The following is a 27,235-nucleotide window of genomic DNA, read 5'->3' as shown; positions in this document are numbered from 1 at the left end:
CAAACAAGAGGGCATGATCAAATGTCAAAATCTATAACAGAAATGCAATATCCAAAGAATGAAAAGCAGTCCAACCAAGAAGAAACTAGCAAATATTAGTGAATCAGCAAAACTTATGAATTTAGCAAATAAAGAACCTGAAGCCAGTTTCAAGCAGAAAAAACGTACTTGTGTAATATGAAGAACCTGCTCAAGGCGCTGAATTTGAATCCATTGTTCTGTAACAATGTCAGCCATCTGAAAGCAAAGAGAAAGAAGCCAATGGCAAAATGAACACCACTCTAATAACATCACACACTCATAGCCATAGACCAAAGATGGATTGAGTACATCAGTGCATGACCTTTTGAGCCTGAGAGGCAACCGTTTCGAGTCTATCTTCGGAATCTTGTGCTTTACACTCTAAAAAATGGGCCTAGGCGGGCGGCTAGAAGGCTAGGCGGGCGCTAGGCGGCTGGGCGGACCTCCTAGGCGGGTTGGGTCTTTTTTCGGTGCCGAACCCGGAGGACAAAGGAGCCGAAACCGAAGAAAACAATCGAAGCTTGAGTTGATAGAGAAGCAAAACTTCGACTGCAATCTCCGTCCTCTGCGAGTTCAAGCTTCATGTTCGTTTGGAATATATACTCTTAAAATATTCTAATATATTACATTTCAATACTCTTAAAATATTCGAATGTATTTAGAAAGTATAGCAGACCGGCTGTACGTTTAAAATATGCTAATATATTTGGCGCATATAGCTGCCCGGCTATACGCTTTAAATATACAGTTTCGTAACATCATTTTAAGGTTTGGGGCTGAAATATCACTTTGGACTAGAACTATTTCTTCAATTATTTTATTTGTACAAGCAATATTGGGGAATGAGAATTTAAATTATTTCCAATACCTCACATTCTAATGATTTCCAGCTATTAGCTCATTAGGCACGAATAAAAAAAATGGATTTTATTTATAACAAATAACACAGGTTTAACCCATAAATACAACAACAAAAAATAGGATGTCAATGAACTCGAGGTCAATCCTTCTTCTAAAGCACTTTCAACTAATGAAGTCATAGTCCTTTTACACTAAGGGAGGCTCGATAAACAATATTTCATGCTGGTGTGTTAATCTAGTGATTTTGAAGTCAGTTTGAAAAGTTAAATATAATTAAGAGATTCCCAACCCATGCGTTAGCAAATGCACCCTCTAAAAAATCCTAGGTTTTATGCCTAACTATTTTCTATGTTATTAATTTGCTAGTTTAAACATATCGAAAGCAAATATTGAAGAGAGAGAAATTTCGTAGTAAATAAATCTAAGAGTTCAATTATTGAATTTGTATTTTTCGTGAGAATGTTTGCCTTTGATCTATCTTGTCTCTTCATTTCACTCGCGAACAATATTCCTCTGTGAGTTTCGTGTTCGTTAGGAACATACTTAAAGAGTATAGCCGTGTGGCTATACTTTTAAAATCTTCGAATATATTAAAGAGGTATAGCCGTGCAGCTATACCGTTAAAATATTTGAATACATTTAAAGAGTATAGCCGCTCGGCTATACTCTCCAACAACCCATTAGGATTTAGGAGGAGAAGCATCCAATCTCTTGTCTTGTGGCGGTAGCCAGCCCAAACCAAAAGAAAGGGGCAAAACGTCTCTATCTGTCTCTCTGGTGTTTCTCTTTAAAAGTCAGACAAGAAGCAGCAAAGTCTTAGCCCTCCGCATGCTGTGAGTCTATGACTGTTGGCTTGGATTCATTGAACTCGTTTGAAATTGAAACCAACCATGACAAAAGTGAAAGGACATATACATAGAACATAGAGAGTAGAGGGAAGCCTCAGCTGTGCAAATTGCAAGCAAGAAAAGAAGATTGGAATTGGAGAGAAGGTGACCACTTTTCATAAACATATGGGGTCCACGCCATCTTTCTTTGATCTCTTCTCTGCACTCCTAAAACTAATACGAGTTTTTTTATGTCCCCACTTTGACCAGACAACACACCATGCTGCTGTAGATAAAAAGAATAAATGGTTCCATTTGTCTCCTTCTCTAAGGGATGGGATCAATTACCTCTTTCCTCCATCAGCAACAAAAGGGTATCTGCACTGCAGCCTAGCTAGCTTTGCTTTCACTTCCAAGAGCCCTCTATCTTATCATCTCACAGAGTTCAGTTAAATCTAGCCGAGCCAGAGAGACTACATCAACTAGTTTATAATGGACCACTGAGAGAAGGCCAAATCTAGGGGCCAGCTTGCTGGGTTAGGTGTGCTTTGCATCTACTTATTTAAATGACCTATTTTATTGTAAACCAACATCTTCAATAAACTAATTACCAAAAAAAGACATCTAGGGTTTAGCAATCATCTTCACATTCAGTATACACAGAGGTTCCTCCGCACCCGAGAGAGACAAAGCTTCCCATCTTATACTATTGCTCTGTCTCTCTTCTCTTATTTTGCTCTCTCCGTGAAATTACAACATGGCAACCCGTTCGTACAATTCTCTATCTGTATTTTTATCTGTAAATTTGAATGCATTTGTTTTTCTTCTTTGTGAAAATTTGGTTTTGTTTTGTTGATTGTACAGCGGTGGCAAGATCCTTTCTTCAGGTGGCAGCGACAGAAGAGGTTGCTTCCCCTCTCAGAGTTGTTCAGATCGAAGGAATCTCCATGATTCTCGTCTTTTCTTTGTTTTGCTGCTTGTAAATTTTTGGAAAACTATGGTGCCCAAGTTGATTATAGCTATGGACACGACCCGCCCAGGCCACCTAGATCCTCCCAGGCCTGTTAGGCGCCGCCTAGATCCGCCCAGGCCGCCTAGATCCTTCCAGGCCGCCAAGGCGCCCCCTACATCCTTCCAGGCCGCCTAGGCGCCGCCTAGATCCTTCCAGGCCGCCTAACTCCCTGGCGTCGGCGTCCTCCCGTCTAGTGCCTTGGCCGATTTCCAGGCTTGCTCTGTGCCCTAGACGTTTGTAGAGACGAGTTCGAGTCCTCCATCCGTGGCTACCATGGAGTCCAATTTACATATGTTTCTGATTTTGCAATTTTTTTGTTTGTTTACATGGAAAAGGATTATCAGAGCTAACTGGATATATTAAAGAGTATAGCCGTCCGGCTATACCTTTAAAATACTCAAATATATTTAAAGAGTATAGCCGCACGGCTATGCCTCTAAAACTAGTACAGGTACCATCTTGCCATTTCCAATAGGAAATGCAAGACAATCACCCTAGCAATAATTATGAAAATAACAACTTTGGACACTTACAAAGTATATTTTTCTTAAATGGTGTTGAGTAGAAGTGTTGATCAATGTTTGAAGCTCCCTTTAAGAACCTTTGAGTATAAAATATAAGGGGTTCTTAGATCTAGGTCCAAAATTATTAGTTGTCATTGAGTTTAGTCCATGCGATTTTGGTTTTAGATGTAAGTTCTTTGACTTTTATTATTTTTTTGTTATGTTAATTTACCCATTGGGTAAATAAAGAAAACACATTGAAAATCTAAATTTAATGCATTATTTCATCGTAATTGAATTTCATATTTTAAATTTTCAATTCTTTCCTTAATAATATTTACCTAATACATGGATAAAATTTAATTTAATTCATGACGGTAAAAATCCACATATTATACTAGCTATTCAGACAAGCACCCACATGAAATTATGTATCTAACATGTAGGTAAGGACTGTTATTATTAGCAATGGAAAAAACTTAGTGATAAATCGTGTTAGCTAAAAGTCAGGAACATAAATTAAAAGACTACCTATAAGATAGGAACATAAATAAGAAGACTATCTATAATTTAGATACAAAAATAGACAAATAAAAATTGTATGCTACCTATTAAAAAACATGGTACATAAAATACTATTATATGTTGTCGAAAATATGAAAAATACATATGTATATTATATATATATATATATATATATACACACCTATGCAATAGGCAATAAAACAATATACCTACACCATATGATAATATATCTACAAGAGTATGTAATATACCTCTACCATAGGGTGAACAAAAATAAAATTTGTTACCAATAAGTCATGTGCTAAACGATGTGCTACTATATTTGCTTCCCCAAAAACATGTAAAATAAAGGCTTTTTAAATAAGACACCCAAATGATTTCACAAAAGGCTTTTTAAATAAAAAATAATTTTTTTGTGAACTTTTTCTTTAATTTTTCTATATTAAATAATAATTAAAATATAATTACTAATTAAAGTAATTCAAAGAGGCTAAGATATTACTTAATTACTTATATTTAATTAAAAATTAGGAAGCTATACATATATTTAATTGTAAATGATTATTGACAACGAGCAAATGACCCACTAATGTAGTGGTTTGGAGTATTTACTCCCTTAGGCAAGGTCCTGGGTTTGAGTCCTTGCATCCGTGTTGTGTGTGTGAGTTTAATATGATATCGCCCCTTTCAATAGGAAAGGTCCTCAAAAAAAAAAAATGTAAATGATTATTACTTTCTCTCATTGTAAATGATCTAAATAATCACCATTGAATGGTGTAACTATTCAAAAATAAAATAAATCATTAAATGGCTTGATAACAAAAAAACATCCAACATCGATGGCAAACAAGTACGAAGCTTTAATTATTTAGATATGCCCAAAGTAACATGAAATTAAGAATACATGGTCCAAATCTTAAAAACGAATCTTCATGTTCAACCCACGCTGCTAACGTAGAATTGACACACACACATTCCATCTCCAGTATAATTTCATGCAAACAAACAATAACAAAAAGTGAACCTTTTGAACAGAATCTGGCTGGGACGCCATTTAGAATAGGCAAACTCTTTGCAGGTTCTTCATGGGCCGAACTGGGTGCAGCAAAACAATATAACAAGACAAGAGCATAGTTAATTACCAAATCAAATTTCAAACTTTTGGAAGCATTTTTTTATTTTTTATTTTTTATTTTATTTTTGCTGTGGAAAAATAAGTAGAAAAGCAATGTAAGGATATATAGAAGACTCACCTGCCGTGGTGCTATCTATGTATACGACAGGCTTTCATAATACGTAGTTCCAGATGACGTTGTGTAATAATTGTGGATTTTGGGAATGTGTTGCACCTTTGGACGATCCACACCTCCTTCTCGTATGGAGTCTACAAGTTGCGTTGGAAGATACACCAATTCCAATGTGTTTAGATTAAGAAGGTACTCAATACCCAGTGGCAATGTCTTCAATTCAATGCAGCTATTAAGAAATAGAGACTTGAGATTTGGCATAACCCCTTTTTCTATAGTGATCTTACTCAAAAAGAGGAGATTAGACAAAACCAATCGTGTAAGCTTAGGAAAGCCTCCGCCGAAGTACAGCTCCTTCCCATTGTAGGCATTAAAAAGGTCAAGACTTGCCAAACATGGCAATGCTTCAATTTGAGGTAGTAGCTCATCGTTTTCAAGTTTAGCCCAATGCAGATGGAGATGTGTGAGGCTTTGTAGTGAACAAAACCAAACTGGTACTTTGTGCAGTTTCCCAGCTAAAGAAACAATTTCAAGATGTGGAGGAGGTGAAGATTGCTTGTCAACCTTAAGAAATTCATCTGCATTCGTTGAAGTCAAACTCAAGTTGCGAAGCTGCTTCATCTTTTGAATCGAGTCACATAGGTCCATTTCGTCACTTCCTTTCACATTCGTAATGCCAAGCTGTCTAAGTTGGGTCATACTTCCAATGAGTCCTGCAATGTTTCCGTCTGATTCAACTTTTTCCAACACCTGCAATTTCTTCAACTCACTAATATTTGAAGGTACTCGTGTCCCCTTGAGGTATTTAAATCCAACGTCGTCCCAAGTGTGATGGTACATAAGTAGATGGCGCAGGTTTAACAACTTGGAAATTCCTCTTGGAAGTACTTCTATTTTGGTGTGTGATATGTCCAAGGTTTCAAGGTTTCCAAGTCTTCCTATAAATTTTGGAAGCTCCTTAATTGAAGTTCCCCTCAAATTTAAATACCTCAAGTTAAATAAATACACTAATCCACTTGGGAGCTTATCCATGGGGACTTTCTCCAAATCTAGAACCTTCAACAATTTAGATCTAGAAGGCAGTGAAAATGTGCTAGTGACAAAGACAAGAAAAGAACGGAGCTCTGACAAACCTTTTATTGAGCTAATTTCTCCTTCAGTTGTTTGAATTGACAAACGACGAGCTGTACCCTTTCTCATTTCTCTCCCAACATAGTTTGCAGAAAAGTTTTCTTTTTGTGACATGGATAGAGCAAGCTCCCGCAAAATGTCGTGCATTTTATATGCTAGGGCCTTTCCCATGTCAGTCCGATCTTCAACCTTTAGCATGCTACGACGAATAAGTTCAATAAGATAGTTCTCTGCAACTTCTTCCGGTGTAAGCCCGTCGACTTGCTCAACAAATCCTTCAGCCAACCACAATCTAATGAGCCTTTCTCCATCGATCAAATAGTCTTCTGGGAAAAGGGAACAGTACATGAAACAATGCTTCAATTGATATGGCAAATCATCGAAACTAAGCAACAAGATGGTCGTCATAGGTTTTAGCAAAGGGTTGTTTGTCAGCTGCCAATTCAAGCTGCTGTACACTTTGATCCACTCTGTAGGGGACTCCTTGGAAGCCAGAACACCACTTAAAGCCACAATTGCAAGAGGCAAGCCTTCGCACTTTTCCACAAGTTCCGAAGCTAATGATTCAAACTCTGGTGGACAACAATGCTCATGATAAGTTGAGAATGCTTTCTTGTTAAAGAGCTCCCAAGCCTCATCCTTTTCCAGGAGTTCAATTCGATAAACATGGCTTTCTACTCCAAAAGGATACAATGCAATTTCTTGATTTCGAGTTGTAAGCAAGATCCGGTTTCCAAGAGCTCTGCTATCTGGAAGCGATATCCTTACTCGTTCCCAAAGTTTGATATCCCACACATCATCTAGTACAACAAGGTACCTTTTAGCATCCAAGTAGTTGCGAAGCATCTCTACCAGTTCTGTATGTTCAAGAGAACTCATGCTTGGAGGGACCTCTTCCTTTCTTGATCGGTGAAATTCCTTGATCAAGCTTCTAAATAAGTCTTCAATCACGTAGGTTTGGGAAACAGTTATCCATGCATAACAGTCGAAATATCTCTTTATAGTTTCATCGGTGAAGGTCTTGGCAACTAGAGTGGTCTTCCCTGATCCTCCCATACCGACCACGGACACAACCATTTGGTGTCGTTCTTCACTCATCAGCCTTTCCATCAATGTATGCTTCTTTCTTTCAATCCCCACGAGCTCATCTTCCTCAATGAAAAGAGAAGACTGATCCGCTTGGTTCTTCACCCATTTGTGATTATCATTAGACGAACTGCTCAGGGAACCAACACAATATCTTTGATTCCTCTCTGGAATGGCTTTGATCGTTCTTGTGATTTTCTGTAACTCAATGGCGACTTGACGCCTATACCAAAGAATCTTTGGAATGTGAATGGGTTTCTGGAGCCACCTCGCGAATCTACCCTGACTTTGCTGCTCATACATGTCATACATGAATTTATCAATGATAACTTCAGCTTTAAAGGTCAAGTTTCTCACCATTGTAACCCACGTTTTCTCTCCTTCCGTGTGTGGTTCCTTGCCCTCAGCATCTTGTAGGAAGGATTTCATGTATAGAAGCTCCTGTTTAATCTCATCAACTTGATCACCAAAACCGGCTATGGCGGATGCTTCATTCTCGAGGATGCCTACAATTTTGCCAATCAAGAGATCTGTTGTAGCTGAGGCCATATTTGGCCTTCTATCCTCACTTCTTTTGCACTCTTCTAATGCGTTGGTAGATGTTTTTTTCTGAGTTCTTTCAATAACACACTCTTTCCCGTACTTGTTTTAATATTACTCCCAAGGTACTGATTCTATTCTAGCGTTCTCCCTCCATCTTCGTCTGCTTTTTCGTGCTTTAGTTCCTTTAGCTTTGTGTTCGATTCCCACCTCATGCGTTGTGAGTCTGGTGTTTTCCTTGAGTGGGAACAGGGGAGACTTTATATTATTCTATTTCAAGTGGTATTAGGGAGGAAGGGAAGGGAGGGAATCAAACAAGACAGATCGGATGCAAAGATAGATCGATGCTATATGCTTCTAAAAATTTCAGACCAATAATGTATTAGAATTTACCAAGAGTGTGAAAGTAGGGTTTCAAGGCATCTTGAGGAGACCATTCCATTCCATTATGAAAGAATTGCTGCTGATATATATAGGAGAAAGTACTAGAAATTAGAAAGTCAGTTTGAGATTGTTCCAAGGAGAGATTTTATCAAGGATTAGGATTTTGGAACAATTTGATGTGGCACTAACAAAACAAGGATCTGGTTTGCATGCATTAGGTGAAGTCCTGGCAGACAAATTTGAGCAATTTGATCAGGTAACTAACTAATTCAAAAGGGAAAAGAAGAACATCCAAAGGAATGAAATTGCTTTTTTTCTAGGTCATTTGGACTTGGGAGCTATAATTTTTACCCTCCCATTATAATAATTTTTTAAAATCAAAATCCTCAACTCCGATAAGTATACTTTTATGAAATGAAATATACCAACCAAGATGATTAAGTGAAAAAAAAAAAAAAAATTAAAAACTACAAAAAATGGAAAAGTTTTGTAAGTGCCTATATATACAGCCTACAGAAGCAGAAAATTACACTGAAAAAACATATAGAAGCTTTATTTTACATACATATATATACAGTGGACTCAAACAAAGACCCTGGGAACAGAATCTACAGGCATGCAGTCGGTCTCCCTGAGCTCAGTCTTCAACCCTTTCCCTCCTCCATTAGCCAAAGGATGCACCCCAAGCTTCGGCCCCTCCATGTAAGCTCGCTTCTCTCTCTCCTCATCGAAGCTCACCCCGTACCTCATCTGAACATCTATCGCAAGCTCCGGCCGCAGTTGACCGTCCCTGGTCAACGCCAACATAACCTGCGGAATCCCAAGTGGCAACTCATCCCCCCTATCCACTTGCCAAAAATGAATCGTCTTCCCGTACGTCTTGCACACCTTGTCCAGGTCCTGCCTCTGGATGGGGCCCGGTAGACCCGGCAGGAAGAGAACGCCGCTCTTCACCTCGTACTCATGCGAGTGCCAAAGCGGCTTCTCGTTGTCGGGGAGGGTGAGGAAGAGGAGCTCTGAGATGATGTACTCGAGGCCGATGAGTTTTGCATCGGCCTTGGGGCTGTCGTAGATGAGGCACTGGCGCATCTCTTTGTTCTGGTGGGCGCAGAAGTGGTGGGCTTCCAGTTGACGGGTCATGTCGTGAGAGTACAAGTGGAAGGCGCAGAGGTGCTGGTGGATGCTGTTGATGGGGCTGAAGCTCTGGACTGTGGCTGTTGCGGTCTCGAGGATGGCCATGCCCGTCGGGGTTGGCTGGCCGGGGACTCGTGCGTGAGTTGTCGCCATTTTTGAAGTTTTGATGGAGAACGGTTTCCTTTCGTTTGGTGTTAATCGGTGACAAAGAACCACTAGCAGACTGATTTCATAGCATTTGTTTTTTGCTTTAAGCCACGACAGATGGCGCAAGAAAGGATGAGATTTGCATGCAAAGGTGAGGTCGTGGAAAGAGTTTGAGCTATTTCGTTTGACCAGCTGGCTGAATGAAAGTCTTAGCACCAAAATAGAAAAATAAATTTGGGAGAAAAAAAATATAAAAAATAATAATAATTATTGCATGTTATTTAAAGTGTAATTTGGACAACGGAGGAGGCACTTGTCAATGCTCAGCATAAGACACGTGGAGATGGTGATACCAACAAAAGCTAATCAAGCCCGGAACAGTGACTAGCATATTATTATCACGGATTAATTATACAATTTAAGATTAATAATAAGAACAAAAATCAAAACATTTCCTATTCAATTTTGCCAAAAAGTTAAATAATTACAGGAAGTGAAATATTTTTTTTCCCTCTCTTTTTTTTATTTTTTGGATCTTTTTTAAAGTTTGAAATATCTTGTGTAGAATTCATGGGCAGACTGAGACACTTCTCCTAATCCGAATAGGCTAATCGATATCTTTTACAGCATCCTGCACCAGAAGCAAGCACCAAGAAAATCAATTCCATATGGGTAAAAATATTTGCCTTCTCAAACCAAACAATGAGAAGCTTTTGGCAATGCCATGTTTCTTAACAGACCAAAAAAAAAATGGTACAATTGAAAATGCTTGTCAATTTGGGGAGTACCTTCGCTAATCGTGTAACATAAGCAGCAGCCAATGCTGTGGCTAACAGTCCAAACCCTAGTGTCAGTAGCTGACCATTTCCTCCAGGTAAACCAAGCTCAGATTCTTCTTGCTGAAACACCACCCAGGAAAATATTAACAAATGAATCGAAATGAAACTCCGGTAACCAGATGGAAACCGATTGATTTCCTTAATTGAAGAACCTTAATATAAGGAAACACAAATTCTCAAACGTATAATCCAATGTGTCTCACAAACAAATCGAGCAGGCATCTCGCCAGACCAAATTTTGATCCTCGGTGAGTCATAAATTTATGAAAGAGAAGCACCATTCTACAACTAATCTGAGGACTTAACACAATGAAGTTAATAACTGTAAGAAATTCCTATCGGCTTCAAGATTATTAGCTGCTTTGGCTTGTAAAGTGTCTTTTCTTACAAGACCCCTAAGAATTAATCCTGACTTCACCCAAAGCTGTCAAATGAAACCCCAAAAGACAGATAAATACATAAATTATCTCTATTCTAAACCAATTTGACAGTTGCTAAAATTCTCTGAATATTCAATTTATAAATTCCGGCGTCACAACGATTGCAAACAAGTGTAAATAACATGATACGATGCCCAATGGTAACTGTATGAAAAGCATATGCATTAATAGTAATACATATGTGTAGAGCCCAGTGTTGCAGATGCCAGCATGAAAAGCACCAATGCATCTGGATGTTATTTGACAACTTTCATTTTCCCAGACTTATAACCATATCAACCACATAATATAGAGGTTGATACCTGACTTAGATCTGGGAACCATTTACTCTGATAAAGTAAGAACCTCCTAAGGTGTTAAAGATTTTCACTCTATATCACTCTTTACATACAGAATGAGAGTTCGATTTAAATGCAGTCGCCCAGTAAAAATTAACCAGCCACGTCCTAACACAAAATCTGTCTCCGCATGTGTAGGACTAGATTTGTCTACATTTGTATTACATTGGTCACCTTCACTGATGGTTATTATCGGTGGTCCAAGTCACATACATTATATATTCCTCACTGTGCTACTTTATATTAACTCATTGCAACATGTTATGCTGACAAACAAAGCCCCCAAGTCATAGACCTTACAGACAGGAAACATATCTCACAAGGTACAAAGACGTTAAGAAAATATCCCACTGGATTCGCTTTCTTATAACATAATGATGTGTAATAAGTCAATAACTTGTTCTAAAGTTGTCATTTCGTACTATTGTTGCTTTAAAGAAACTATTTTTCGAATGGACTCTTATCATGGAAGAATAAGCATAGCAATATATCATCAAAAGAGATGATAGTTGACATTAATTAGCAATGATTTCTCTTTTCTACTGTTTTGTTTTGATCTAATCAATGTCAACATCAAATTGAATTTATCCTGTTTTTGCAGTATGGTAAGTATAAATCATTTGCTTCATACTCATTCACATACCCCCATCCCCTACCAACGGGGAGAGAGAGAGAGAGAGAGAGAGAGTATTAAAGGAAGAAAAAAAAACATAATAATATAAGTTATATATAATATATACATAGAACCACCACAACAGAACAGGAAAAACAGAGAGACTCACAATTATGGCTCGCCCAAATGCACCAGCGCTCACATAAGCCCATGTTCCAGGAAGCATCCCCAGCCAACTGCAAGTCAAGTATAGATTGACTTAGAACCAGAGTGAAACATGTTACAATATTACGTACACATGTTAAAATTAGTTCATGATATAAAAATCAACCACTTCTGAAGGTAAACTACCAGACATGAGTCATGACCATCATACTCTCCGCCCTTTGTTATAATTCTTTTTCCCATGGGCCAGTGCAATCATGCTCAACTTATCAACTTTTATTTGATATTTTAGCCCTACATCTTCTATATGAGACACCTAACGGTACACTTAATAATCTTTACATAATTGAAATGGAGCAAAGGTATTTACATCATGAGAATCAGTGAAAACTGCAACTGAAAATAGCAAGAAAACAATTCATTTCCCTTTAACTTTCAGTTCTATTACTTCAAACTGACAATATGTATTGTCATATGTTGGGACTCTTCAATCTAAAAAGGATAAAAAGTAGATGGAAAAAATGAAGACCTGGAACTAGCTGATATATTGGCCCTAATCACATACTTAATGACGGGGTTAAGCTTGGGCTAAAATACTTGTCTCATTTATCATGCCAAGAGCCTAAAAAATTGACCTGAGCTCAAACAGGTCCTAAATCCGGCTCAATCCATCTGATAGCCCTAACTCTCAAGAGCAGCCAATAAGAACAACCAACTTGTGAAGTAAGAACTCTAACTAAGAGAACAAGAAGAAGGGCAGCAAACCTTCCCAACACGTATGGAACAAACTTTACAGATGTCAATCCGTATAAATAGTTCCCCAAAGAAAAAGGAAGCAAAGGGCTCAAGCGAAGGAGAGTGACAACTCTAAATCCGTTTTCTCCAATAGCCTTATCAATTGCAAGAAATTTTTTGTTTCCCTCAACCATTTTAAGAATGCGCTCACGAGCAAAATATCTAGCAATGAGAAAAGCAACACTAGCAGCCACCTGAAATGGGTAAATAATGTCAGGAAAAAACAAACTAAGTACATATTTAACAATTTGTTCTTTGTACACTCAGGAAAGAAAATTACTCACTGTTCCGCTTATGGAGACTAGAATAGAGCCAGTAACTGTGCCAAAAAGAAGACCAGCTGACATGGTCAATGGAACAGCTGGAATCGCAAGGATCTAGGAAAACATAAATTTCACTAAATCAGTAGTTGACAAAAGACTGTTTTGGCTCTCTGTATCATTTTAAATAAAAAACAGATGCTAGAATTTCAACAACTGCTGAATGCTGTTATGAAAGAGATGTGAGGAAATCAAGTTCAGAGCAAACATCCCATGAACAACCGGATTATTTAGCCAATGAAATATAATTTATAAAATGAATGTAAAAGACCCAAGGGGACAACACAATTATTTGTTCATGATAAGAAATGCCTAGTTATGTTTAACTTGTATAGGTGAATTAAATAACTAGCATAAGGGTGAGCGTCCAAGTGGGAAAAGAAGATTAGGCAGGAAATCCATATAGAGATAGCAACATATTCAAAGAATGGGTATCAAATGCATACTTCCAGTCCTGCATAAACTGCTACAAACAAAGCATATCCAGCTGGACCATAACCTGTTCACCAAAAGCTCTATGAGATTAAGTCAGTTATAGCATTATTATAAAAAATAAAAAAAAAACGGAAACCCTATATTAATGATATGTCTTCTGATTTCATCAAAAGATAATTCAAGCAAGGCACAAGAACTGGCATTTCCAGGGGTAACATAGGAAGAAGATGTGTTCCTATTTTCCAACTGCATGGTAAGGGTTGATTGTGGTAGGGCCCCAAGGGATAGGTCTTATGTTCAAAATACAGCACTAAGGGGAAAATTCTATTGCTAGAGCTCCATAAAATTAAGCTAAGGCATGCGTTCTTAACAAGAGGAGAGAACCTAGGAAAACAAAGCATTTTAGATATATATGGATAAACTGGCAACCTACACAGTTACGTGTGATTTGAAATTGGCAAAAGGTACTTCGACAGAGTACCCTTTTTCTTTTGCAACTGCAGCTACTCAAACACAATATGGCATCAACTTCTGCAACATAGTTTTCTTAATAGAAGAGCTGGGGTTTGGGCTAATGAATTTGGCATGCTACCGCTAACTTGAAGGGTAGAAAAATCTCTACTGTAGTTTGATAGCTTGATCAGCTTAAGTATACTATATCTACCTATGGAGAAGCGCTAGATAATTCACCAAAATTTTCAAGTCTGAGGATAATCAAAATCAACTACTCACATGAAGATTCAATTTCAAAGAAAAATACAACAGAGCATGTTTAACGCTTAAGCGGCAACTTCCTGTGCAATTTTTTATTTCATTTGTATCTGTGTTTTTTGTAGGTTGGTACAGCTTTTGTTCTGTTTGGTGCTTTTGGTTGAATATAATTTCATACATTGGGTATGAAAGCAAAGCATAAAGGACATGGGAATGCTATGTTGCAATGTAACGATTATACTGTCTGTTAGGTCCCTGGATAGATTCTGGTGCCAAGCCGTGGCATGAGTTGGGGAAAACGTGAACAATAGGCTAAGAGCTCTTCTATTGCTTTCATAGTTCACAATGGGCTAAATTTTCTATATCAGCATTACCCCACCATCCAAAATCCTTCAAAAGGCTAGAGTTCAGTACCAAAAAAAGAGTTGAGGTACTGGGTCAAAACATGCAGTCTGCCTCGAAGTTGTCAAATTTTCCTAAAATACAATGAGATAAGCAAAAGTTCCACAAAAAGTTCCACATGACTATACATGCAATCAAAAGTAAATCCCACGAAGACCTGAAAAAGCTGATATCGAATTTGCATAAATTGCAATCTTACCTACTAGACCCCAATCCTAACACCCATTTATTATAAGAAAAATAAATAAATATCAAACACCAATTAACAAATTCCAAGCAGAATTGAGATTAAAAAAACTGCAAAAGGAAATTTCGCAAATTTACCTTCAATGAAAGTGGAAAACTGATTCAAGAAGGCGTTGATCTGGTCCTTGTACAAATACCCAACACCGGCAAACCCACCAACAATACCAATCAAGAAAATACCGGCCAAAACAGTACCTTTAAGCGCAGTGTCACCGCCGAAGGCACTGTCAGCCTCATCAGTCTTTTCAATTTCACCACCTTCGTCACCCTTTGGGTTATTGAAGAACCAGCGCTGGCTCTGAGGAGGAGGAGCATTGGGAGGCCTGGTCTTCTGGAGAGACTTCTTCTTGGACTGTTTGAGAGAAGAACATGGGCTGAGGAAGTGAAAACGCTTGCTGGGTCTGAAGCTGAAGAGGAAAGAAGGAGGTGGGGATAAGGAAGAGAGGCATGGAAGGAGCACAGATGGCGGTGGTGGTGGCCTCAGAGTGAGGAGGGTGCGCATTTTAAGTAGTAGGTTGTCGGTAGGATAAGAGCGGGAGGCACACCACTGCCATGTATGGATGAAAAGAAGATAACGGAAGTGAATATGAGGGAAATGGAAAAAGAGAAGTCTACGAAGAATGATAAGTGAGTGGTTTTTAAATTTTGGAAGGGACTGGAAATCTCTAGTCTTTGTAATTTTAATCAGGTCCAAATTGGCAATTGGAAATTTGTAAGAGGAGGATAATTGTGCGGTTCAGATTGATTATATGGTAAAAGAGTGGTAGAGGAAGTGACATGTATTCTTTTGTTTACCTCTGGTTGCATTTTTGTGTCAAATATGCCTGGTTGGCACACCAGCAGCTACTAATCATTCCGAAAAGCAACTGTTTTTCTTTTGTAGTTATTATTGACACTTCAAAATAATGTTCAAAACTAACTACCCATGTAAGATGGTAATGGAGGGTGAGAAAATAAGCTGGGATTATTATAGATGAAGAGTTGGATCCCTTCTAATTTACCCCAAAATAATATATCACATACCTAATTTTGACCTAAAATAATATGGATGGGTGGGTACTCCGAAAAGGGATTTAAGAAATCGAATCATTTTAAATCATCTATGATAGTTGAGAGATTTCCTTTGAGTAAGAAATGGATATTCCGGCTATGGCAAAGAAGACTTCAGGTTTGGCCTTTCAAGAACTTTTCACTGCTGAGTTCGCTGCAAGATTAACGTGTAGGGAAACAAGAGGAAGACATAAGGAGAATGAAATGGTATGTTTGCCATGTTTGTTACACATTATAATCAGACATTCAAAATTATCTACAATTTTATGGCCAATGCAGCACAACCAGTGATTATTCATACAACTTAGGAAAGGTGAATTTGTATAATACTTTACTGAAAGAGTTAGTCTTCAAGGTATGCAACTAAATAGAATTTGACTATGAATATGAACAAGTTGGGTGCACATACATACAACACATGCATACATATAGTTGACATGTTGTGTACTGACGCAGCGTGACAATAGATGGACTAAAATCTTAGCCTAGAACTTTGTAACTCTTGAGGAAACCTTAAAGTTTATTTGATAAATTAGAATAACAAAACATAACCATAGCCATGAGTAAAATATGTTTAAATACTCCTAGAAACTCTAGAAATAAAAAAGGAATTAAAATTGAAAAAAAAAACAAGTTTTTAAAAACTATAAAAACTTTAAAACTAGATTTTTGGGTTGCTACAAGATCTCGAATCGACTGGTCATGGGCCCGATTGTGAGCTCGGAACCCAAATATATTGTTTACCCAATTTACCCTTACACACACATCTCTGTAGCTCATCTTCAGTTGTTTTCACCATCTGTTCTACATTCTACTTTTTCCTACTCCATCTGGATACTATATAAAATATGGAAAAGGAGGCATATGCAAGTGTAGTGACTTTACTCATTTTAAATTTAGATCTCAGCTGGTTTAAAATTTATGTGTTGATGACCACTGTCTAATAAATAAATCCAGGAGGGGTAGGGTTAACAAATAAATTTTGAATATCATATATTTGCTGTAATTCAGGTCTATCACAGCTGAGCTGAGCCTCCAACCAAATTGAACTCTTTTGCATTCTAATGCATGATGATGGGAGACACTTAAATTAAAGGCCCTTTTGCCCTCCTTACATGGTTCTCTCACCCCTCACGAAGGCACCATACCTCACACTCACGAAAGCAAATAACTAATAAAGTTGAAGTGTTATAGTCAAAGTCGAATTAAAAAGTAAATTTTACCGATATATCATGCAACACCTATTGCTTTTTCTCTAATCACATTTGCATGATGATGAACTTCATATATTTGTAGAATATCAAGTTCATAGGCACACATTTGTTGAATGATGATTTATTATAACCTTAATAAGTTTGAGATATTGGAGCAAACTAGAAATAAATCATCTTTATATATTCTAGGGGTTGAGGAAGTCACCAACAAATATGCATGCTTCGTCTAAAGGCATCCAAGTTGATTTCAAATGTCGCACTGTCACAAGCCTCCAAGCCAATTGCTTGAGTCTTGGCCCATGCCAATTGGTTCACAATCACTGGTGGTGGAACTAGCTTCACAATCATCTGGCACTACCCACCATCTTAAGGTGCCAGCTTAATAAGTTTGAGATATTGGAGCAAACAATAAATAAACCATCTTTATAGATTTTATGTTTAATTAATATGATTGAAATGACATAACTGGAGCAATTCTTGGCTTCACATACCAAGATTTTCTTTATAAAGTTTGAAGCTTTCAGGATTATACTAAACTCTTAATGCTTCATAAAGTATGTGAAATTTTTTAGGATTATATAGCAAAATGTTTTACCATACAATTACTGCAAGATACCATACAATGCTGATTGTTACAAACTCCAAAACCATACCTAATTTTGACCTAAAATAATACCGGATGGGTACTCCTACAAGGAATTTAAGAAATCAAATCATTTAAAATCATCTACGATTTACTGCTTTCTGTTTCTTTACATGAAGAGGAACTAGCAGCTTTTGATGAGAGATTTCCTTTGAGTAAGAAATAGTTGAATTCCGGCTTTGGCAAAGAAGACTTAATTTTGTAAAGCTGGTCATTTAGACCAGCTTGCAATAGCTGAGGAGAAAACAGGTCTGGCCTTTCAAGAACTTTCACTGCTGAGTTAGCTGCAAGATTAATCTGTAGGGAAACAAGGGAAAAACATAAGTAGAAATGAAGTGGTATGTTTGCCATGTTTGTTACACATTATAATCAAACATTCAAAATTCTCTACAATTTTATTGCCAATGCAACGCAGCCAGAAAGTTCATACAATACATTACAGTTGAATTTGTATAATACTTTACTGAAAGAGTTAGTCTTTCAGGCATCCAACTAAATAGAATTTTTACTATGAAGATGAAAAAGTTTGCGACATATACATATAGCACATACATACATGCATATAGTTAACATGTTGTGTATCTACATCCTACTGTTTCCTACTCCAACTGGATAACTGTATGTGCATAAAACATGGGAAAGGAGGCATATGCAAGTATAGTGTGTTACTCAGTTTAAAATTTAGATCACATCTGGTTTAGAATTTATGCGTTGATAACCACTGTCTCTGATAAATCCAGGAGGGGTAGGTGTAATGGGGGGTCAAAAAATAAAATTTGAATATCACATATTTGCTATAATTCATGTCTATCTATCACAGCTAAGCCTACAACCAAACTAATTCTCTTTTTTATTCTATCTCACAAAGCAATATTGATTTCCCCAACACAAATTATAGGGTGAATCAGCTAATGCATGATGATGGAAGACACTAAATTAAAGGCTCTTTTGCCCTCCTTGGCTCACAAATTTCCTGTATCCAAGGATCAGCTAAGTCCACAGCAGATATGCTGGCAGAGAGATGAGACTCTGGGTTGCCCTTGATTTCTAGCTACAAAGTGAGTATTTCTTTCAATCATTGTAAAACATTTCTTACAGTGAGGGGTTTAAAACGTTTCAATGTATGTTGATGGATGAATTGTTCTAAAATTATCAACGTGGTGGTCGCAAACAAACATAGCTTACATATTTTTCTGCAATGAAACTATCAGCACAGTACAACACTATAACTTCTTCATGGCATGTGTGGGAAAGTGGCAAGCTAAGTTCCAGTGGTACAAATCACAACAACAACCAGGGGCAAGTCTAGCTCAAGGGCTTCACCAACATGTTGTGAAAACAAAAGCTGACAGACTGAACTTAAAGCATTTTGATCCCTTTTTCTGTCATTTTTTATAAGTTTAAAGCATCTTTCTTTCGGCAGAAGTTTAAAGTATCGTTGATTATACCATCAACTAAGTCTAAACTTATGAAGTCCAGGGAGAGCAAATTCTGTTTATCTCTTCCTCTCAAAGTCCAATCAGCACACCCTAATAAAACTAATATTTCTGATGTCAAATAAGTTATCAAAATGTTAATGTACATAAAGAAAGATCAAAACACATATCAAAGAACTAATAGTGAATTCAGTTTTTTAGTGAAATATAGAATAACATTAATCTCAAATGTAAATGTAAGAATGAGCTGAAAATTCATCATACCGACTGCGAAGCCATCTTTATCAAAGATTTTGCAAGAGGCAGGATGCAAAACCTTAATCAAAGCCAATAGGACAACAATTAGGCCTCAAATTAAGTAGTATACTTAAAAAGTCCAAAAATATCCCATTTCCACATTTCTTTTCTACCCTTTTTTCTCAGTAACCAATCAGTAGGTTCTCTAAGGTAAAGCAAGAATAAGAACTTACATTCCTCGGCCACCCGCCAGAGCTTCCTCCGATGGGTCTTTCCATTCATCAATTCTGAAACATGAATATCAATTATTTTAAGCTTAATAATTACCTCTCTCTCTCTCTCTCTCTATATATATATATATATATATATATATAGAGAGAGAGAGAGAGAGAGAGAGAGAGAGAGAGAGAGAGAGATACTTACACCCAACCATAACGGCGATCAAACAAAAGGCGTTTCGAACGTGGGTTTGAGGAGGCTGTCATGGAGATTGAAGAAGTTGAAGACTCCATTTTCCCTCTTTCTCTGTAAGCAGAGATTGGATTTGTGAAGTAGGAAAGCTTTGGGGCAAAAATGAAGTGGGCCTCGTTATAAAACTGAGTTGGAAATTGGGGCCCATTGATTGGGTAATTTCGTAAATAAAAGAGACCGCCGAGTTCATATTTTAAAGGCGACTAACTTAACAAACTCACTTCCCTTTTCCCGCTTCGCCCCAACTCTCCGATTATCTCAGACTCAGAGCTATGGAAATGGCGAATACGAAAGCAACGTCTCAAATTCCATCGAGGGCCATAAGCTCAGGTACCTTTTTGCTTTCAATTTCCACTTGCTCATTCATATTTTTGCTTAGTTTTTCTTTTCTGTTTGTAGTAATCTCATTTTTGCTCCGATAGATTTCACCTATGCTCTGTTTGGTTACTTGGAAAATTTGGATGCAGAAACTGGAATGTCCACCATAAATCTCACTTCCTCTGCAATAAAATTCTTTTAACCCAAGACATTTCTCCAAGTGGAGCATTAAATTTTGTTTGATCCGCAAGGAAAAACATAAAAAGAAGAAGAAAAGGCGGAGGAGTTGAAATTTTGATCTGGTTAAGTTGAATTTCGTTCAGTTTTTACAGAAATTTTGTAGATGAAGTTCTCTGTTTGATGTATCAGAATACCCTCGTTTTTTCTCCGTTCGTTTTCACTTATGCTCTGTTTGGTTCTTTAAAATTTTAAAAATTGGAATTGAAATTTCCACCTAAATCTCACTTTCTCTGCCACAGTGATCTCCTAGTCCAAGCTTTTTTTCTTTTTCTTTTTTTTTTTTCTCCCAAATAGAGCATTAACTTGTGTTTGGTTTGAATGAAAAGGAAACAAATAAGAAGTAGAAGATGGAACTGAAATTTTGATTTGAATTTCTTAAAATACGTTCGTTGTTTAGTTCACAGTTTTTGCTAACCTTTTCTATAAATGATGCATTAGAAAATCAGAAAATGGTACTTAACATCTAAAATTTCTGCGTACTTGTTTTCAGCACTTTACTCATAACTCTATCATTAGATTATAAATAATTTGTCCTTCAAATGGTAGGATTAATGAAGTGATTAAATGATGTTTTGTAATTGCAGGTGGTGGTGGTGGGGTTTGTATGATGAGCAACACATGGAGAGATGAACAACACCCATCTTTCATCAACTTCATTTCCACCTTCCTCACTGCAAACGCTTTCCGTCTTAACTTTGTCCCAATTGCCCCTGTAATTTCCTTCATTGTATTCATCTCACATTCTCAAGTCGAAAAGAAAAAGAAAAAGAAAACAAGACTTTTCACTCACTTTCAACTCTGTGATGGTTCCATTTGTATTGCAGGACTTCATTTTCAACTGTGGGGGTTCATCTGTGGCTTTCATCTTTGTGACAAGCTTGGATCCCACTTGCATCTCACAAATCTTCGGCAGGTGACCAAGTTGTTGTCATTTCCTGATGCCTCGTGTGTGTCTGTCTCTGTCTTTTTATGTTTGATACGATTTGTTTAGTTATACAGAGTTCAAAAACTGAAGCTGCAATTTGCAAATCTATATGTTGTCATCACCCTCCCAACCAAGGAGAAAAATGATTTGTTTGTTCGTTCTTACTTCAAGTGAGTTATTAGAAACTTGTGTCCTATATTTAGAGATGTGATCTACCTATACAAATAAAAAATGCAATTCCTTTAATATTTACTTATTTGGATTGTTTGTACAATAACTGATTGATTAAAAAGTAACTGCATCTGTTTGAATCTGTGAAGATTCGGAATGGAGCTTGGTAAACCCACATTCGTTCTGGTTAAGGACTTGGAAATGGGTTTTGAAAAGATGGTAAAGATAGCTCACTCTCGTGGGGGTAAGTATTGTTCTCTGAAACTTTGATAATAAAAAATTCCCAATAATAATTTGCCTAAGTAACCGTTAATTACAGTATGCAAGCGAGAGGATGCCACCGCAAAATTGAAGGCTGAGGTTGGTACAATAAGCTGCTTCGTTGTTTAATGTCAATACGAATGTTAACCATATTGTTCTAACGTGCACATTTCTTTTAACTTCTTCTCTTGGTGGTGGTGTTTGAAAAGAGGAAGCAAACTGTGCAAGCAGTGAACGTGTTTCAAAGAGTGGTCACATCTATTCCGGGTATCGACAATCATGATGCGAATGCGGTACTTAACTCATCTTGTTGCTTTCTCCGCTGTTAATAAAATCCATTGATCCATTCGTTAAAAAATCCTTGCTACTTACTAGGAAATTATACTTCTCGGAAGTAGGAAGAAGTTAACAGATTCCTTTTTTCTTTTTTGGTATATGTTGTTGATTTGGGAAAGCCGAAATGTTAAAAATGGTAGATCTACTTTTAATTAGCATCCCAAAGTTTGCTAATTGTTTGTGATAGTTGGAGTTGTGCAAGAAGTATAATTGTATTGTTTTCTGAAGTATAATTGTATTGTTTTCTGAACACGTCTGAAATAATGTTGTTCCAAATAATTTTATTTCTGTAGCTTTGGGTTGAAAGTCCAGTTTAAATCTCTGAATTCTGATTCCTGCTAATTCTCACTGGCTTCTTAATTTCAACATGAAATTTTTGAATGCATTTCTATGGTCTGTAACAATCATTAACTAAAGAATAGATCATTGAGGAAAAAGAAAAATATAAGACTAATTGAAGTGAAGCTTCCAGCATTTGAGTTGTACGGTGTTATATTAGGTTGTCATGCTACATTGTGTGTTTCTTATATTGTGGCAATTTTGTTCAGCTTAACCAAGCGATTGGTTCGATTGAAGCAATTTCCAAGGCATCAAAGGAGCAAATTCTGGAAAACACAGACCTCTCTGCTGACAAGGCAGAAGTAGTTTCAAGGTTTTTCAGGGATCCAAAGTTTTACCTGAGTCCCAAGATCAACTGATCCATAGGACTGGTTTCTTTATCTCTCTGTTTTCTCTCTTTACATGGAGATTCAAAAATTCATAGGCATCAAGCGTCATGTGTTACTGCAGACTAAAATTTGTAGATTAAAAAAAAAAAAACAGAATCTACAGATTCTTAATTGGGCCTTAAGCTTGCAGTTGCTATTGCTTGGATGAATATGAAATAGCATTCTATAGCTTGTTAAATTTACGTGCTTACCAAGTTTTGGATTCACATCCCTCCATGCCATTGTAACTAATCAAGAAATTCAATCATCTCATTGCAAATGTCAAGCCGAAAGAAACACCAAACAGTTGAAAACAGGCAAAGGAATAGAAACCAATTCAACACTTGCAGGCTCAGAACTTCAAGTCTGCTGAAGATCATATCAAATCACCGGGTGCGATAATATTTCATGTAGTTTGAGCTCCATTCTCAGCTGTGATGTCTTCACCACCCCACTTCCTCACGCGTTTTGTTGCTTGCTCCATCTCATTGTTCCAGTTGGTTTTGTAGAGCACAAACAACAGAAGCAAAGTTTGGAGAGCAGTTCCACATATCTGTTGAAAATTGGCTCAAATGTAGAAGAATTTTGGAGTTGCCCATGTGTGTCAATGTTAGTTGCCCATGTGAATCAATGTTGGCTTGCTATCTTGGTCAAAATGGGTGGATTGTTTGGTAGCCATCCATGGTTGGTAGCCAACATATGAATAGTTTGAGTTTGCATTCACACTCTTGCATCTTTGGCTATAAATTGGAAGAAAATGGTTTCATTTGTAGCATCCAACCAAGGATCCAACCAAGTGTTGAGTAGAAGAGAAAAAATAGCAAGAAAGGCATTTTGCCAAAGAGAGAAACAAATTCTCTCTAGTTGTTCTTTGCTTTGTATCATTGTTTTTTCTCTTCCTTTGTGAGTGTGTGAGGTTGGGTGTATTTGGGTCTTTGGGAAATTGAGTGGTAAACACTATTGTATTCTCTCATTGATTATAGTGGAATACTCCGTCGTCTCCAAACTGGATGTATGCAATTGCCGAACCAGTATAAATCTTGGTGTTGTTCTTGTTGATTATTTTGTTCAATTTTTCTCCTGCCTGTTGTTATTTATTTTTCACTCGCAGTTGGTTGACGCTTCCGCACAACAAGTGGTATCAGAGCTCCAGTTTTTCGACTGGGGTTTCGTGGGAGTGAAAAAATCTGTCGTGCTACAGTGACGGGTGAATAGTGCACGTGAATAGTGTCGGTGCTACAGTGCTCCGTGAATAGTACTGTGCTACAGTAGCAGTGAATAGTGCCGGGCAGATTTGATGGCTGGAGAAAAAGTTGAAATTTTGAAGGAGAAGGAATCGACATCGTCTTCGTCGGCACCTACATCCAATAGACATCCAATTGCCAGTACAAGGTTAGAGGTTGATAAATTTAATGGCTCCAATAATTTTGGTATGTGGCAATGTGAAGTTATGGATGTGTTGTATCAACAAGAGTTGGATATGGTTCTGGAGGATAAACCAGAAGATATTGATGACAAGCAATGGACTCGAATTAATCTCCATGCTTGTGCCACTATTCGATCGTTCCTTGATAAGGAGTTGAAATACCCGTCTATGAAGGAAACTTCTGCTAAGAAGTTATGGATGAAATTGGAGGAGAAGTATATGACCAAGAGCGCAGAAAATCGGCTCTTCTTGAAGAAACGACTCTTTCGATTTCAATATCGTTCAGGTATTTCTATGCATGAACACCTCAATGATTATAATAAAATACTTGCTGATTTAGCAAACCTTGATGTGATAATTCCTGACGAGGATAAGGCACTATGTTTGTTAAATTCATTGCCTGATGATTATGATCATTTGACAACTACTTTGTTGTATGGAAAATCCGAGGTGAAATTGGATGAGGTGTCTGCGGCATTGGTGAATCATGAGTGTCGTAAAAAGGAACAGAAGACTCAAAATTCACAAACCGAGGCACTCGTTGCAAGAGGTCGAACAGAGGAAAGAAAATCTGGGAAGCGGGGAAAATCTCGTTCAAAGTCACGAGGGAAATTTCCTGCTAAAGATGAATGTGCCTTTTGTCGCCAAAAGGGTCATTGGAAGAAAGACTGCCCCAAATTGAAGAACAAGGAGAAGGAGAAAGTGGGTTCTGAAGCAAATGTTGCAAAATCTGGAGATGAAGATTTCGAGTTTGCTTTGGCTAGTTCATCTGCTGATGGTCACTCAAATGAGTGGATTTTGGATTCAGGTTGCACCTATCATATGTGTCCTATTCGGGAATGGTTTTCTAGCTTCGAGGAGCTGGATGGTGGAGTTGTTTTGATGGGCAACAATAATGCCTGAAAAACACAAGGGATAGGCAAAATCTGTTTAAAGATGCATGATGGAACAGTCAGAGAATTGAGTGATGTTCGGTATGTTCCGGATATGAAGAAGAATCTCATCTCATTGGGCGCTTTGGAATCCAAGGGTCTCAAGATCACCATGGAGGGTGGAGTTCTTAAAGCTGTGCATGGGGCATTGGTGGTGATGAAAGGTACAAGACGAAATAACTTGTATTTCTTACAGGGGAGTACAGTTATTGGTGGAGCAGCTGTCACCGAAGCTGCTGACGCAAATAGCACAGACACCACAAGGTTATGGCATATGCGTCTTGGACATGCTGGTGAAAAAGCGTTGCAAGGATTGGTGAAGCAAGGCTTATTGAAAGGTGCAAAGGCATGCAAATTGGAATTCTGTGAACACTGTGTTCTGGGTAAGCAAACTAGAGTGAAATTTGGCACTGCTATTCACCACACTAAAGGCATTCTAGATTATGTTCACACTGATGTTTGGGGACCTTCCAAGAATGCATCTTGGGGAGGTAGCCATTATTTTGTCTCCTTTGTTGATGACTTCTCTAGAAGAATATGGGTGTACACCATGAAGCGTAAAGATGAAGTCTTGAAGATATTCCTGAAGTGGAAAAAGATGATTGAAACGAAAAGCGGTCGAAAGATCAAGACTCTCAGATCAGACAATGGTGGTGAATATAAGTCTGATCCTTTCTTGAAAGTTTGTCAAGATGAGGGTATTGTGAGGCACTTCACGGTTAGGGAGACACCGCAACAGAATGGGGGGGCGGAGCGCATGAACCGTACTTTGCTTGAGAAAGTTCGGTGTATGTTGTCTAATGCTGGTTTAGGCAAGGCGTTTTGGGCTGAGGCGATTACTTATGCAAGCCATCTCATTAATCGGTTGCCTGCTGCTGCGAATGAGGGCAAAACGCCCATGGAGGTATGGTCTGGCAAACCTTGTACTGATTACAAGTATTTACACATATTTGGTTGTCCTGCTTACTATCATGTCAGGAAAAGCAAGTTAGATCCAAGAGCAAAGAAGGCTCTATTTATGGGATTTAGCACTGGCGTGAAGGGATACCGACTTTGGTGTCGAGATGAGAAGAAAATTGTTGTAAGCAGAGATGTGACTTTTGATGAGGCTGCTATGGTAAATCAGAACAAGCATGAAGGTGAAATTGAAGCAACTAAGACCATGAGTAGTTCAAAGAAGGTGGAGTTACTGAAAACTCCAGTTGTTCCAGTAAGGTCTGATACTACAGACACTAGTCCTACAGTTGATTCCGATGAAGAGGACGAGGATGATGAAGAGGAGGCACCTACCCAAGAGCCTCCACAGCAACAAGATTCTATTGCAATAAGAAGATCGAGAAGGGAGATTCGAAAGCCTGTTCGATTTACTGATATTGTGGCATATGCACTTCCCGTTATTGAAGATGATATTCCATCCGCCTACAAAGAAGCTGTCAGAAGTTCAGAGGGCGTGGAGTGGAAGAAATCTATGGATGAGGAGATGAAGTCTCTTCATAAAAATGAGACTTGGGAGCTGGTTCAGTTACCAAAAGGGAAGAAAGCAATTGGTTGCAAATGGGTTTATGCCAAGAAGATGGAATCTTTGGGAAAGGACAATGTGAGATTCAAAGCCAGATTAGTAGCTAAAGGATATGCTCCGAAGGAAGGCATTGACTACAATGAGGTATTTTCTCCTGTAGTAAAACATTCCTCTATTCGTATTTTGTTGGCTTTGGTTGCACAGTTTGACCTTGAGTTGGCTCAACTTGATGTCAAGACTGCATTCTTACATGGTGATTTGGAGGAAGAAATTTATATATCTCAGCCAGAAGGTTTTAAGGTTGCTGGAAAAGAAAATTGGGTTTGCAAATTGCAAAAATCATTGTACGGCTTGAAGCAGTCTCAAAGACAATGGTATAAGCGATTTGATCGGTTTATGATCGGGCAGAAGTACACAAGAAGTCATTATGACCATTGTGTATACTTTCGCAAACTACAAGATGGAACCTTCATCTATCTGCTTTTATATGTTGATGATATGCTTATAGCATGTAAAAGCAAAGTGGAGATTGAAAGGTTGAAGACTCAACTGAGTAATGAATTTGAGATGAAGGACTTAGGAGAAGCTTGGAAGATACTGGGTATGGAAATTGAAAGAGATAGAGCG

At 37.8% G+C, this 27,235-nt stretch overlaps 5 protein-coding genes across 6 annotated transcripts; 1 reads left to right on the top strand and 4 right to left on the bottom strand.

Annotated features, from left to right (window-relative positions):
• Positions 1–4,585: 4,585 nt before the first annotated feature.
• Positions 4,586–7,762, bottom strand: LOC117636638 (disease resistance protein RPM1-like). The gene is made up of 2 exons (XM_034371240.1): positions 5,003–7,762; positions 4,586–4,863 (listed from the first exon to the last, which is right to left on the bottom strand). The coding sequence occupies exon 1, from the start codon at positions 7,760–7,762 to the stop codon at positions 5,018–5,020; it is 2,745 nt and encodes a 914-aa protein (XP_034227131.1). The 3' UTR covers positions 4,586–4,863; positions 5,003–5,017.
• An 825-nt stretch (positions 7,763–8,587) lies between these two features.
• LOC117636641 (oil body-associated protein 1A-like) lies at positions 8,588–9,683 on the bottom strand. Its single transcript, XM_034371244.1, has one exon. It carries the CDS (start codon positions 9,422–9,424, stop codon positions 8,720–8,722), a length of 705 nt encoding a protein of 234 aa, XP_034227135.1. The 5' UTR covers positions 9,425–9,683; the 3' UTR covers positions 8,588–8,719.
• A 101-nt stretch (positions 9,684–9,784) lies between these two features.
• LOC117636639 (TVP38/TMEM64 family membrane protein slr0305) lies at positions 9,785–15,461 on the bottom strand. Its single transcript, XM_034371241.1, has 7 exons — positions 14,801–15,461; positions 13,375–13,427; positions 12,893–12,985; positions 12,579–12,802; positions 11,818–11,884; positions 10,207–10,317; positions 9,785–10,049 (listed from the first exon to the last, which is right to left on the bottom strand). Exons 1-7 carry the CDS (start codon positions 15,222–15,224, stop codon positions 10,026–10,028), a joined length of 996 nt encoding a protein of 331 aa, XP_034227132.1. The 5' UTR covers positions 15,225–15,461; the 3' UTR covers positions 9,785–10,025.
• A 2,068-nt stretch (positions 15,462–17,529) lies between these two features.
• On the bottom strand, positions 17,530–19,847 carry LOC117637627. Its single transcript, XM_034372559.1, has 4 exons — positions 19,726–19,847; positions 19,536–19,589; positions 19,330–19,381; positions 17,530–17,926 (listed from the first exon to the last, which is right to left on the bottom strand). Exons 1-4 carry the CDS (start codon positions 19,812–19,814, stop codon positions 17,714–17,716), a joined length of 408 nt encoding a protein of 135 aa, XP_034228450.1. The 5' UTR covers positions 19,815–19,847; the 3' UTR covers positions 17,530–17,713.
• Positions 19,848–20,001: 154 nt separating this feature from the next.
• On the top strand, positions 20,002–22,966 carry LOC117638033 (protein PARTING DANCERS). Of its 2 annotated transcripts, none has more exons than XM_034373117.1 (8): positions 20,002–20,103; positions 20,916–21,043; positions 21,156–21,244; positions 21,331–21,426; positions 21,577–21,671; positions 21,747–21,787; positions 21,898–21,981; positions 22,573–22,966. In XM_034373117.1, the coding sequence occupies exons 1-8, from the start codon at positions 20,046–20,048 to the stop codon at positions 22,720–22,722; spliced, it is 741 nt and encodes a 246-aa protein (XP_034229008.1). In that variant the 5' UTR covers positions 20,002–20,045; the 3' UTR covers positions 22,723–22,966. The 2 variants fall into 2 exon arrangements, with proteins under 2 accessions (XP_034229008.1, XP_034229007.1); XM_034373116.1 differs by having other exon boundaries at positions 20,916–21,058.
• The last annotated feature ends 4,269 nt before the right edge of the window (positions 22,967–27,235 follow it).

Source organism: Prunus dulcis, chromosome 8 (genome assembly GCF_902201215.1).
Source record: "Prunus dulcis chromosome 8, ALMONDv2, whole genome shotgun sequence".
NCBI classification, from domain to species: Eukaryota; Viridiplantae; Streptophyta; class Magnoliopsida; order Rosales; family Rosaceae; genus Prunus; species Prunus dulcis.
The sequence above is the reverse complement of the archived record's forward strand: the minus strand, read 5'-3'. Positions and strand labels throughout refer to the sequence as shown.